The 13,608-nt window shown below is 41.4% G+C and overlaps 2 protein-coding genes across 6 annotated transcripts in view; one reads left to right on the plus strand and one right to left on the minus strand.

Annotated features, from left to right (window-relative positions):
- LOC148896031 (oxysterol-binding protein-related protein 1-like) overlaps positions 1 to 6,957 on the minus strand; it is a 44,049-nt gene extending 37,092 nt beyond the window's left edge. For 2 of the 4 annotated variants that reach the window (XM_089000303.1, XM_089000301.1), the window contains exons 1-7: positions 6,760 to 6,957; positions 5,926 to 5,988; positions 3,660 to 3,752; positions 787 to 872; positions 642 to 716; positions 470 to 581; positions 302 to 387 (exon numbers count right to left, since the gene is read on the minus strand). In XM_089000303.1, the coding sequence (XP_088856429.1) occupies positions 302 to 387; positions 470 to 581; positions 642 to 716; positions 787 to 872; positions 3,660 to 3,752; positions 5,926 to 5,962 (489 nt within the window). In that variant the 5' untranslated portion in view covers positions 5,963 to 5,988; positions 6,760 to 6,957. Of the gene's footprint in view, positions 1 to 301; positions 388 to 469; positions 582 to 641; positions 717 to 786; positions 873 to 3,622; positions 3,753 to 5,925; positions 5,989 to 6,759 lie in introns of all 4 variants that reach the window. The other 2 variants (XM_089000302.1, XM_089000304.1) reach the window with 2 other exon arrangements.
- Positions 6,958 to 7,229: 272 nt separating this feature from the next.
- The window catches only part of impact (impact RWD domain protein), a 30,187-nt gene continuing 23,808 nt past the window's right edge, over positions 7,230 to 13,608 (plus strand). For both annotated transcript variants that reach the window (XM_089001468.1, XM_089001469.1), the window contains exons 1-5: positions 7,230 to 7,388; positions 7,907 to 8,035; positions 8,134 to 8,186; positions 8,306 to 8,368; positions 8,505 to 8,590. In XM_089001468.1, the coding sequence (XP_088857594.1) occupies positions 7,338 to 7,388; positions 7,907 to 8,035; positions 8,134 to 8,186; positions 8,306 to 8,368; positions 8,505 to 8,590 (382 nt within the window). In that variant the 5' untranslated portion in view covers positions 7,230 to 7,337. The remainder of the gene's footprint in view (positions 7,389 to 7,906; positions 8,036 to 8,133; positions 8,187 to 8,305; positions 8,369 to 8,504; positions 8,591 to 13,608) is intronic.

A 13,608-nucleotide genomic window follows, 5' to 3' on the forward strand; every position in this document is an offset into this window, starting at 1 on the left:
TGTCGCTTTCTCGGTCAGGGGTGTGCCTTCAGTGACGTCACGTCTGGAATAGTCACCATCTCGAAAACAAGACTTCCTGAATACTCAGCACGAGTCTTGAAATGTTAAATATAGCTATATGCAGTGGAATCTTTGTAAAATATGCTAAGTAGAAGGGATTTGAAGTGATTTTACAAATTATGGATACAACTTGTCGGGAGGCATCGGTTGTCCTTTAAAGGAAGCCTAGTTTGAAACCCTAACCAATGCTTGAAACCGGAACACTGTATTAAAACAGCATAAAAAAAAATTAAAAACAAACCAGCTGGCTCAGAGTGTCAACGTCGCCTTCTCCCGCTGCTTCTAGAAGTTTACATTCACGTTTCCGCTCTTCTGTCCTCTCGACCGCTGTATAAAAAAAGAAAAAAAACATTTGGCCAACATGTTCTCAGTGTCTACTTGGGTGCGCATATGTAAGCAAACGTCTCACCCGCCAGCATGGTTCTGATCTCGTCGTTTTCAGTGACATCTTTGGGAATCTGGGCCGTGCCATTGATAACGGTCGCGCTGGCGTTGTAGCGCAGCAACAGCATGACAACTTCCTAAATGATTCGACCGGTTGATTAATTGATCGCATGGGCTAAATGTATGCGTCAGGGTACCTTTCTCCCTGTGAAGGACGCCTTATGAAGGGGCGTGTCGCCAACATTATTCGGCAGGTTCACGTCCGCCCCGGCCTGTTTTCAGAGAATCACACGTGTTTTTAACCTTTTGATAATGTGTATATATATTTTTTTAAGAACGAACCTTCAGTAATTCGTCCACCACGTCCGTGTGTCCAAAATAAGAGGCCAAGTGAAGAGGTGTCCAACCCCGGTTTGACTTACTCTTACCTGCAACATCAACACAATTAGAGATGACAGTCGGACAACATATAGGATACTATAAAAGATATGTATTTATTTATTTGTCTTTTTATTTATTTATTTATTTATTTATTTATTTATTTATGCATTTTTGCATTGATTTATTTTTTTCTGTATTTATTTATTTGTCTTTCTATTTATTTATGTATTTGTTTGTTTATTTAGTTATTTATTATTTATTTATGCATTTTTGTATTTATTTATTTATTGTTTACTCATTTGTTTTTATTAATAGTTTATTTATTATTTGCTCATTTAGGGTTTGTTTATTTGTCATGTGTTCATGAATTGTTCATTTATTATGTGTTTATTTATTACTGTATTTGTTTAGTTATTATTTTGTTTAGTACTTGTTATGTATTTATTGTTTAGGTATTTATTTGATATGTATTTATGTATGTATTTTGGTATGTATTTTGGATATATTAATTATTTTTATCTAGATAGCTAACTCGCTAGCGAGGTAGCAAGCTAGTTCTCTATCTGTCTGTCTGTCTATCTATCTAGCTATCTAGCTAGCCAGCTAGATAGCAACTGTCTGTCTATCTATCTATCTAGCTAGCTCACTAGCTAGCTAGATAGATGGATAGATAGCATCCGTCTGCCTGTCTATCTATCTATCTATCTATCTATCTATCTATCTATCTATCTATCTATCTATCTATCTATCTATCCATCCATCCATCCATCCATCCATCTATCTATCTATCTATGTATTTATCGTTAGTCCCGAAACCTGGTTTGACTACTGAAAAAAATGGAACCATTAATTTTTAACATTTACCTTTTCAGAAAGCCCAAGTGAGGTATGTAATCATTATAAATTAGTCATAGAGCACAAATGGGGCCGAGACTATTTCCACCTCGAAAATGGAATTACCTTTATTGATTACAGTGTTTTGAAGATAAATTATGCTGTTCTTCTTTTTATCATAAATTGTTTATTTGTATATTCTAATATGAAGAAAAGTTGTGCAGAATACCCTCCTTTCAGGCGTTTGCGGCCACAGTTAAATGCTATTTTTAGTATTTATGTTTTGTCATGTCGTGACATGAAAAATGGACAGCGGGCCACAATTGGCCCCCGTGCCGCAGTATGGACTTGTCATGATCTGGTTGGCGACCAACGGGGGGCGCTGTCGGCCCCGCCTGCACCTGCACAGGTGCTGGTCGTCCCGATCAGATTGGCGACCAGCGGGTAGCGACGTCAGCCCTGCCGGCAGCCTCGCAGGTGCTGGTCGTTAAAATCAATGACACTTAAAAGGACACCTGGCACGATCATCTGGTGCCGATTCATTGTTTGTTTGTTGCTTGGTCGCAGCATGCATTGCGTACGTGTTTGTTTAACCTTGGCGAGCTTTTACTTTTGGTCTTCTTTTGCTACTTTGTATTTTTTCCATTCAGATCATTTTGATGTTTTACATTTTGTTCCTGCTGACTTTATTTTAATACAATTTGTCAAACAACCTCCTGCTCCCTCCTGCCTGCTTTTTGGGATCCGAACCCGCCATCACCACCTCGCAAACCGTGACAGAATGAATCGGCCAACCATCGGATCCCGCAGGTACATCGGACCCGTCTCATTTCCACCCTGTGCCTGGCAATGCTACGTCCACGTTAGCGAAAGCCTCGTCGCGTTTGAATCGCGTCACTCGACGAGCCGCAACGTCCACGTAAACGTCCGGCCGAGACCTCCTTCCAGGTGGCCGTCCAGGGTGAAACTGGGTGACTGGCATTGCACGCCCACGTCCAGCCACGCTGTCGTCGTGCATGACGAATTGAGTCTCATCCACGACGAGCCGTGCAACGTCCGCGTCAACGTCAGTCCGAGACCCCACTCACCGCTGGATCCCGGAGCGGCTCTGGACCCGTCTCGTTACCCCGGAGCCGGGCAGTTCACGCCCACGTCGGCGTCCGGCCGAGACCTGGTCCCATACGGCCGTACGGGGTGCCATTCTGCGCCTGGCAGTTCGACGTCCACGCAGAGCCATGCGCCGTCGCGTGAACGTGCGAGAGGGATCGCACTCACGCCCACGACGAGCCGTGCCGCGTCTTCGTCCACCCCAGGCCGAGTCCCGTTCCCATCAGGCCGCCGCCCGTCGTGTGCTGGAGAGGCAGCGGTTGCCCTCTCCACCGACCGTTCCCTGGCGAGTGGACCTTTTGGGAGACTGTTGGGACTTCTGGAAGCAGCCCCTTGAAGGGGAGGTACTGTCATGATCTGGTTGGCGACCAACGGGGGGCGCTGTCGGCCCCGCCTGCACCTGCACAGGTGCTGGTCGTCCCGATCAGATTGGCGACCAGCGGGTAGCGACGTCAGCCCTGCCGGCAGCCTCGCAGGTGCTGGTCGTTATAATCAATGACACTTAAAAGGACACCTGGCACGATCATCCGGTGCCGATTCATTGTTTGTTTGCTGCTTGGTTGCTGCATGCATTGTGTACGTGTTTGTTTAACCTTGGCGGACTTTTACACTTGGTTTTCTTTTGCTACTTTGTATTTTTTCCATTCAGATCATTTTGATGTTTTACATTTTGTTACTGCTGACCTTTATTTTAATACAATTTGTCAAACAACCTCCTGCTCCCTCCTGCCTACTTTTTGGGATCCGAACCCGCCATCACCACCTCGCAAAACGTGACAGGACTACAGTTGCTGATCTTTTGGCGAGCAAACTCAAGGAGAATATACTATACAACATCCAGGTTATCGTGACCAACCTTTGCAGTCGATGTCCAATGTGCTCTCGCCGCTCACCTTGGATGCGAGGAGCTTCCGAACGGCGTCCAGGTCTCCATTCCTGGCGCAGCGCAGAAACTCCTCGTCTGGATCCGGATCCTCCATAAACGCCTGACCGGTAACATGGATGCCGAGGAAATAAACACTTGATTATTCCGTAATAACTTTATGTCACATTCACCCGTGATTTGACGTCAACCTACAGCTCGTTTGTTTGTTGTGTAGCATTCTTTGTTTTGGAATTTTATTGAAGTCTAGCTTAAAGGGCAACCGACGCCTCCGGACAAGTTGTGTCCATAATTTGTAAAATCACTTCAAATGACTTCTACTGAGCGTATTTTACAAAGACTCCACCGCATATAGCTATATTTTACGTTTTAAGACTCGCGCTGAATATTCACAAAGTCTTGTTTTCGAGTTGATGACGATCCCCACGTGACGTGACGTTTGGAACGCCCCTGACCGAGAAAGGGACACACAATGCATTTTGGGTACTTTGTTTGGTCTGATAACTTCGTGTTGATCCGTGTTGATGGCAAAATTAGAAGGAAAACACATAAATAACGCGAAGGTGAATCGTTGTGTCTTGCACCTAGACTACTATTTGATACTAGTTGACGCAAATTCCCAGCAGAGAAATCAGCCCGTTTCCAACTCAGCTTGGGCGCCATCTTCTGCATTTTCTGGATGCTACATTGCTGTCATTGATGGCTCGAATTGTTATGGGAGGACTCCTCTAATCGATTGCAAACATTTATGCTTTCCTCTTCAGAACTATTTGAATCATATTCATAAATGGATGAGTAACAAGAAAGCATCTTCTCCGAATCTGAAGCCATTGTTTTGATTCTAGAGCAAGGCGAAGACGTCCTGGTGTGACGTCACGAACAAGGGGGCGGGACCTTCTGAAACTCGCCATTTCCGGGGTTATTTTGAAGTATTTTGGGGACACTAAGTCATTTTTATTGGTGTTTTGCATTTGACTAAAAATATCTGCCTGCGTGTTTTGGGTATTTTAGATTCTATAAAACATTTTTTCTGATGTCAGTTAGGAAACAAAAAAATGGTGTCAGACTCTAAATTCAAATTTGACTCCGAGTTTGGAAACCTGTGTTACTTTTACCATGGCTTGAAACCCAAATAGCTTAGCTAGAACATTTTTTAGGAGTTTACTGTTTTCATGACGCAACGATAGCATGGAGGAACTGAGATTATTATACAGTGTAGTGCCTACCCATTTGACTTAATGAGGGCTACTATTTTTGAGGAAATTATGTGTTGTGGGATTGTTGTGTCATTTGCGGAGATGGAGGTATGCGAGATGAGCAAAATCACATGAGAGTCATTTGTCAGTTAGCAACGCGTGAGGGTGTAATAGGACGAGCACAAGGAAATCAGAACTCTTGAGTATAACATGACGCCCACGTGAAGTTTTATATTCTCAGCAGCTCACATGGGCACCAGTAAAAATCAATCCCCGATGACGGGATGGCGTAAAAAAGTGAGGAACTGCTTTGTTCTTGTATTGGAAATGTTAAAACTTGATGGGCTGCCTCGTTGGTTCGTGTTCCATCATCGATAACAGAAACCAATTTGCATAACGCAACTAGCAACAACTCTTGGCATCCAATTTGCATACCATTACGTCTTGTGAAAATGGCATTCTGATGCCATTAATCTGATTATGGAGGATTTGTCACAGAATTGAATATTTATGGGCTACATGATTAAAGATGTTGGAGGAAAAACTCGTGTTTTTATCTAAATGTCTTAATTGCGGCCGTTTATTACTCCTGATGGGATTACATGAGAGTGTTCATTATGCGCAGGCCGTAATTACTGAATCGTGGTTGTTCAAATTTAGGACGATTCGGGTTTTTATCAACATCTTAATGTAGTCTTTATTACCTAAAATGCTTCACAGCTTCTCTATTTTACTTTTTTTAAGGCAGACTTGACCTACATTAGCAATGACATATCACGAAAAAAATGTGTTCATGGCATCATACAGTATATATATTGTTTTCAATGTTTGCAGAAATAAATCTGTATACACTGCACGAATTCTGCCCCCAACCATTTGCACAAGTAAATTGCACGATATTGAGCTGCTATATTTCCATTTGCAACACTTCAAAAGATGAAGTCGCCTGGAGTGATGAGGCAAGCACATGTTACACAAGCAGCACGAGTGAGAAGTAACCATGACTTAAGTACTGCCGTTTTTCAGGTACCTGCATTTTAAATGAGTATTTATTTACTTGTCTGGTAACGTTATACTTACTTTTTTGTTTTTTTCTCGTTTTATACTTTGTCAGCATTGTTTTCCGTGGATGATGACATTATGCTAAAATATTTAAAGCAATAAAAAGAGAAAGGAAAGGACATTGCGATTGTTATTGTGATTGACTTTTAGCACAAAAAAATACAGACAACAGCGAGATGGGCTAATGTGAAGCAAGAAACATCCATGACTATGACACAACAGTCTCGAAAGAGCTACATATTTCTCATTCTTCATTACTCAAGACAAAAATGCACGTTGTCAGGTCATGGCAGAAACAAAAAAAGTTAAAAATGACGTGGGTTTAAAAAAACATAAATAGGGCAATGGATGGGCAATTTCTTGCTTTTCCAAATACTATATGTAATGCTTCCTTTTTCATGTCATCGAATCGATAAAGATTTAACCTAAAATGGAGATAACGTTACTCCACTGTTTTTTACGTCGGTTGTGGGGAAAAAAATGTAACAAGCCGACAGCGACAACGCAGTAAACAGTAAAAAGCTTTTGTTATATATTAGGAGTAGAAGCAAAATGTAAAAACTAATATTCAGATACAGTACATATACTTGGGTATTCTTTTGCATTGACGGTCGTAATTCATTGATGTTGTTTTACGTAAATAAATTTCACAGTTGGTACTTTCGTTACTTTTATTTTGTACTTGACTCACTACTTCTACGTGAGCAGTATTTGTTTTTACATATTTTTTGTACCATTTGTTTAAGTATTGGTACAATATAAAGTATGACACTTTTTCCAACTGAATAAGCAACACGCGTCAGGAGCTCAACATACGTTCTTGACTCCTGTAAAAGGTACTGCCGTACTTACTGGAAGAAAAGAGGCGCTGAAAAGTAGCAGCGATGTGTCAATTCCGTCCTTGGTACCGCTGCATGTGACGTATTTTGAGTCCCAGCCGGAGCCAAAAAAGCTACCATGCTACAACTACAACAAGGGTTCGACTCAGGAACGAGACCGAGAACACTGGAGTAGACACTTTACACAACATACACGCGTCTCCATTTTCTGTTTACACTCGGATCAGCTGATTTGGGCATGGCGGAACACGTTTCAAATGTTTGTCAAAATAAAATAATTATTGATTCAGTGGTCACAGAAAAACAGTTTAGGAGAATTAAAAAGTTTAATAAACGCTGCATATGAGCTATTTTCACATTTGTATTGCGTCGTATAGATTTTACTTCTTTCCCAACCCCATATTCTTATTCCTTACCTTTATTTTGTAGTCTTAAAGCGGAAACCGAAAGACACTAAACAACTATTTTATCCCGGAAATCGAACCTTCGTGTATCTTCACGTGTGTCACTCGTTCGTAATTTGTCGTAAATTTCCAATTGGGTTTAACAAATGTTTGTATTCCCTCAATAGATACTTGTAGTTATGTTTTAATGGCCGATACGATAAGTACAGAGAATGAAGGAGATGATCTGCAGTCACAAGTAAGTGACATATTTGCGTTTTATCCACCTGGCAAGGTGTCATTTGTGTTTTTCTTTCTTTTTATTTCAGCGTGTAATAGTTTGGTGCAACATGTACAGTGCGTGTAATTCCAAAAAGTCATTGCACACGAACACCTTTCAAAAAATAATCGAAATCTTAAGAGACTGAAGTTGCAGTTTTTAAACAAAAAAAGTGACCTTTGGGCAATAGTGTTATATTTTGGAGCAATTGATAGACTAGTAGTTTGGCCGTTTCATAAATACTAAGCTTTGGCCTCGATGAATGATCGTGTATCTTAACAGTGATCTAGGTACCAATGAAAATAAGAGAGATTTTTTTTCCCCCCATTATCACTAGAATTGATTTTTTTTCAGGCTCATACATTTCGTTGCGTGTTCATATTGGCATTTGGTGCAACACTAATCTGACATTTGCGACACTTTTTATTGTCTTATATTCAATGGAGGAGTAGGTAAATATTGTGATGTGATTGATGGGTCATTGTCACTTGCATCAGATGGAGGAGGTGGAGGCTCTGTCGTCCATCTACGGTGACGAATGGTGTGTCATTGACGAGGCGTCCAGAATATTTTGCATCAAAATATCAAACGGCATGGAGGAGATGAAACTAACAGCGTGTTTGCAGGTGCATAGACACAAAAACAAACAACAGGCATTTTTTTTTGTCTACAATCTGCATAATGACTTTTTTTTGCTCCTCACTCCTCCTCCCCCTCCTTCTAGATAATTCTCCCTCCTGATTATCCCAGCGCGGCCCCACCAATCTACCAGATCAAGTCGGTACATTTGCCTTTCAAATTTAATTCTCAGGCGATCTGACAAATTTATCCGTCAACAAGCCACTCGTCGCCCCCACTTGATAACCCTGTGTTTGTTCTCTGCTTTTCTTTTGTAGCGCGGCATGGCTGCGGGGCTCTGAGCGGGTTCGATTGGCCAACAGTCTGGAAGACCTCTATGTGTGAGTGCCTCTCTCATCTCTGGCTCTTGACAGAAGGGCGTTACACCCCACATCCCCACTCCCTCGCTCCCCAATCCCCACCCGCAATTTTCCCCCTGATCTCGCTATAAAGTCACCCTACTGAATGTTTTCCCAGGGAGCATGCAGGGGAGAGTATCCTATATATGTGGGTAGAAAAAATCCGAGAGTTCCTGCTGGAGAAAGCTCAAGACTCTGATACAGGTGAGAAGGGGACAGGCCTGCAAAAAAAGCTTGTTTGACATAAAATGGTTGAAAGAAAGGAACATTTGTATTTGATTTAAAATGCAATTGGAATAGAATTGCAAACAAATGAGCGCCTTCATGACTTTAACCTATTTCATGAAATTATGGTGCACATCCTAGACACGTATCTTATCTAAACAATGCATAAATGACTTTTAAACATTTTTAAAATGTTAAAAAAAGATTACAATGCCTCGGTGATTTGAAAAGTGCATTGTACGATAGTGTCACACCTATTTACATTCATCCTAGTTTCATTTGTCGGCCGTACTTTAAGTTAGGCCTTACCCAATATGATTCTACTTTTTTAACTGCTGATTTTTGGCAGGACAAAAAAAAATCAGATTGATCGGCTGATTAATGAAAAGACAATACCGTTGACAGGCAAGTCGTCTCCTCTCGTTCCTCCGACATAACAAGTAGCCTGTGGTGGGGTCTTTTTCAGTGCCATAATAGCAAAAGTACTCCACTCGATAACAAACCACGGGGTGATGAAAACTAGTCCGCCAGCCACCGTGATCTCCTTCTTCTGCTCGATCGTAATTTTCTTTAATGTCATCTTAGGCTCAACACTAGCCTGTGGTGGGGTTTTTTTCGGTCCCATAATAGCAAAAGTACTCCACTCAATAACTAACCACATCTGCACTCAAAGGGGGTGTGGAAAACTAGTCCGCCAGCCACTGTGGCGATGGTCGACCGTGTGGTTTGGCTCGTTTGCCGAAAACTAGTTCATATGCCAAGATTATATTCTCACGAATGTAATGTTCGTAAGGCGAAAAGTTTGTAAGCAAAAGCGGATGTAAGCCGAGGTATCACTGTTTATATCAATCATGCTATAATACATTTTAATGGTGTATCAATTATACTCAGATTTTCACTCGCTGCGGGCTTGGTTTATCCCTATTACACGTAAATATTGGGAGTTAACTATAAATGTGCTTTTTTGTCCACCATATTTATACAGTATGTAGCAATTTTCCTTAAAAAAATTCATATTTTACACAATATTTTCCATATATGGTAAATAACTAATTCACTGCCAGACAATGTGCAAAAATGTGTCCACTCCAGTGCCAGGGTTTTTGTCATTGTCACCCACAGAATATTGAATTTTAGGACTACATAAACACTCAATGCAGCGTTAGAAACCTTAAACTATCTTATTTCACTATAAAAAAAAGTTATTTCCTAACTTATATGCATCTGGAGTTATATGAGTCTGAAATGAGGGTGACTGTAATGCGCTAACATGAAAAACAACGGTTAATACTGCCCCCCTGTGGAAAACATAGCCAGAGGTCTGGCCAGCGGTTTTTCGGCACCCAAGCAAGAAAAAAAACAGAACACGAACTAATTCGGGAATGGCGGTCTCTGTCATATGATCAATTCCCGAATAAATTTGTGAATAGTTGTGAATGAGCTAATCCGCATGACTATTAACATTTTTGGTCGAATCTATAAGAAATTTTATCTATGTCAAATCGACGATGTGTCTTATTCAACACATGTATGTATTTTTTCTTTTCAACTAAATCTGACTGTGTGTGAGATAGATCCAAATGACTTCCTTGCACAACTTGAATTGCTCACCTCAGCATTGCTTGTAAAAATGATTACAATGTTTTGATTGACAGGTCTCGAGAATGACCTTATCACCAAAAGTAATAAAATATAACTTACACAAGATTATGGGACAAAATTCAGTGTCAATACCGCGCCCACCTGCTTGTAAATGGTGAGTCCATGAAAAGGTAAAAACAATCGTCTGATGTTTGACGCGTCATAATCGGCCATATTAATCCGCCGCCCGATTAATCTGCCGCCCGAATAACCCGCCGCCTGATGAACTCAATCATTGCCATTCCCGAATTTATTAGGGAATTGAAAAGTGTGACGTGGAGTGTCATTCCCAAATTTGTTCAGGTTTTTTTTTTTTTCTTGCAAAGGGTTCCGATAAAGCGCTTGTCAGACCTCTGGCCATGTTTTCCCCTACCACTAGCGGGTAGCATTTGCCTTTGGTCCATGTTAGCGCTTTTTTACAGCCTCAGCTGTTGTTAAAGCGCTGTAGAAATCAAAATGTATGTATTGTATTGTATTTTGTACAGCCGCCCCCATTTCAAACTCAAATAACTCCAGACCGTTATAGCTTAGGAATTAACTATTTTGTTCTGAGGAAAGAAGAGAGTCTAAGGTTTCCTATGCTGCATTGAATGTTGATGTAGTTTGCATTTGCCTTTTGTACAGCCGCCCCCATTTCAAGCTCAGATAACTCCAGACCCATATAACTTAGGCATTAACTCTTTTTTTTTTTATGAAAGAAGGGAGTCTAAAGTTTCCTACGCTGCATTGAATGTTTATGTAGTCCCAAAGCTCCCGGGTCCTGCAATTTGAGTGAAAATGACAAACATCCTGGCACTGGAGTGGACACATTTTTGCAAATCGGCTGGCAGTGAATTAGTTAATCCGTCACCCGATTAATCGGTTGGGCTGTATTATTATATTTTCAAAGATTAAGGCACAAATGTTGAATTAAAGAGACTGTGTTATTACTCCTTTAGTGTGCAGTGTAGCGCACAAATAATTTATGCTCTCCTCACAACCGCCATTGTGTCTTGTCTCCCGCCAAAGCCGCGTGTAGATATTTTTCATCCCATTTCCAACCGGTTAATGACACAGGGTGGATTCATGGCACCGTGTAAACAGGATACGCTCATTCGCACGCTACCCACGCTGAGACGCAACACAATGCAATCGTCTTTGGAACAATTCCTCGCGTCAAACTGATGACTCATTTGCATAAAAGACTCTGGCGACTTAGCGATGTTTCGTGGCGCCTGAATGGGAGACGACGTGCCGACTCTCTTGCGGCTTACGTCTGCAAAGAATATACAGTGATACCTTGGCTTACAAACTTAATTGGTTCCCAGACAGAGTGTGTAAGGCAAAAAGTGTGTATCCCAAAAATTAATTTCCCATAGGAAACCATTAAAATGAGAATAATCCGTTCCCAGGTCCCCATAAAACATAATTTTCTACTTTGTAATTTTATAAGCCTTAAAACTACACAAAATAAACCTTATTTTATGTATAATAAATGTGCTATGGTGTTATAATTAAAGAAAAAAACAAACTGTAACGTATAATAAAGTAGTTTTATTTACCTTTGTGATGGTTGTTGATGGCTTGATGGAATGGAGTGGCCGGTTTCATCAGCATTAAACACTTAATGAGGAATGTAACCTTTCAGCATCTTGAGGAATGATCTCTTGTAGGTGCTTTCTCTGTGATCATTTTATCTAGTTCCTCATCAATTGTGTTCTGTTTAGCTGGGTTGATAGCTTTTGCATCAAGTGTAGAGATGGCTTGTGTGGGTTGTTTGTGGAGCCTGATTGATGGGATATTTTAACCTTGCAGTCAACACTCTGCCTTTGAACTATCAAAGTTGAATTTCTCTCACTGTCGTCTGCCTGTCTCTTTAATGTTTAAACCACGCCCCCTCACTGCTGCGTTCTTGACCAATCACGTGGCTTTAACCGAAGACTGGGGGCGGGGAATAGAGGACAAAAACAGTCGCCTGCAATTTTGTTGTTAGAAGAACCGCTCGTTCGCGAATGACACATCACTCATTGAGGCAGCTCCGTGAACAAAAAAAGTTTGTATGCCAAGGTAAAGTTCGTATGCCAAGGTGAAATTTTCATAAATTTAATGTTCATAAACCGAAAAGTTTGTAAGCCAAGGGGTTCGTAAACCGAGGTATCACTGTATTGTGAAGCATTTTTTATTTTGTTTTTAACTGAATGTCCTTGTTTTTTTTGGGGGGGGGTATGGGCGTAACGAAAAGAAATGCAAGCGGATGAGCACGAAAGCCTGGTTGCGCAGTGTCCATCTTTGAGAGTGACGGCGCCGCATTGAGATGAATATCTGCCTAATGCCCCGCCATTTCCTTGACGGCATCTTTTGAAGTCGACTACCCAAATGAAAGATTTTTGGTTACACGTGTCAGTCTGAATCCGGTCTACTGGGAGGGGGGTGGCGAGGCTGTTATCTGTGGGCCGATCCCGGGAGGGAGTCCATTACCCTGGATGACGCTCCTTTTGATCAACATCCTCGGGGGGGTGGGGGGCTGTTAGGCGTATTAATGGTCAGCTGCCATTGTTGTGTGGTAGTGAACGTCCTCTTCTTGGGATTCATGTGGTAATAAGTTGAATCCTGGATGCCTGATTGACGGCTCTTTGGCGGGTGGCGTGCTTGAGGCAACGGCGGCAATGGCGGGGCGAGGTGGTGGTGGGGAAGCGCTGTTGGGTTAGGAAATGAAAATGTGAAAACTTGACAATGATAGCATGAAAAGACATGATAGAAGTGGGATACACACAAACACACACACACATAATAATAATAATAATAATAATAATACATTAAGGGCCTTTCAAAATTCTCAAGGTCACTTTACAGTCACAGGATAAGTTTTTCTGTGGGTGAGCAGCGGCAGCCACATTGCTTGTTGAAGTAACTCAAGTGGATAAAAAACTAGCTAGTTAGCTAATAGATAGCGAATAGATAGCTAGCTAATAGATAGCTAGCAAACAATTTTGGTAAAGTTGTTTAACTCATTCGCTGACATTCAAATGTATTAAAGCTTAGCCAAAGCAAACATGCGAATCGAACCTCGAAAGATGGAGCACACTGATTCGCTGTCGCGACCCCTTGAAGGGAAAAGCCCAAAGGAAAGAGGATCTCTTCGCTAGCTAGCTAGCTAGTTAGTTTGCTAGCTAGCTAGCTTTCTATCAATTTGAGTTACTTCCAGGTAAAGTGAACACTGGCGCGTGTGTCTGCCGCTGCTCACCCACAGAAAAATTCTTATGATGATGATGATGATTATTATTATTATTCGAGAATTGAAAATATGACAGAGCGCCATTCCTGAATTTGTTTGGGTTTTGTTGTTTCATGCTTGGGTATTGTTAGCGCGATGGTAT

This window comes from Hippocampus bargibanti, linkage group LG07 (genome assembly GCF_051943395.1).
Source record: "Hippocampus bargibanti isolate YZ-2025 linkage group LG07, ASM5194339v1, whole genome shotgun sequence".
Lineage (NCBI taxonomy): Eukaryota > Metazoa > Chordata > Actinopteri > Syngnathiformes > Syngnathidae > Hippocampus > Hippocampus bargibanti.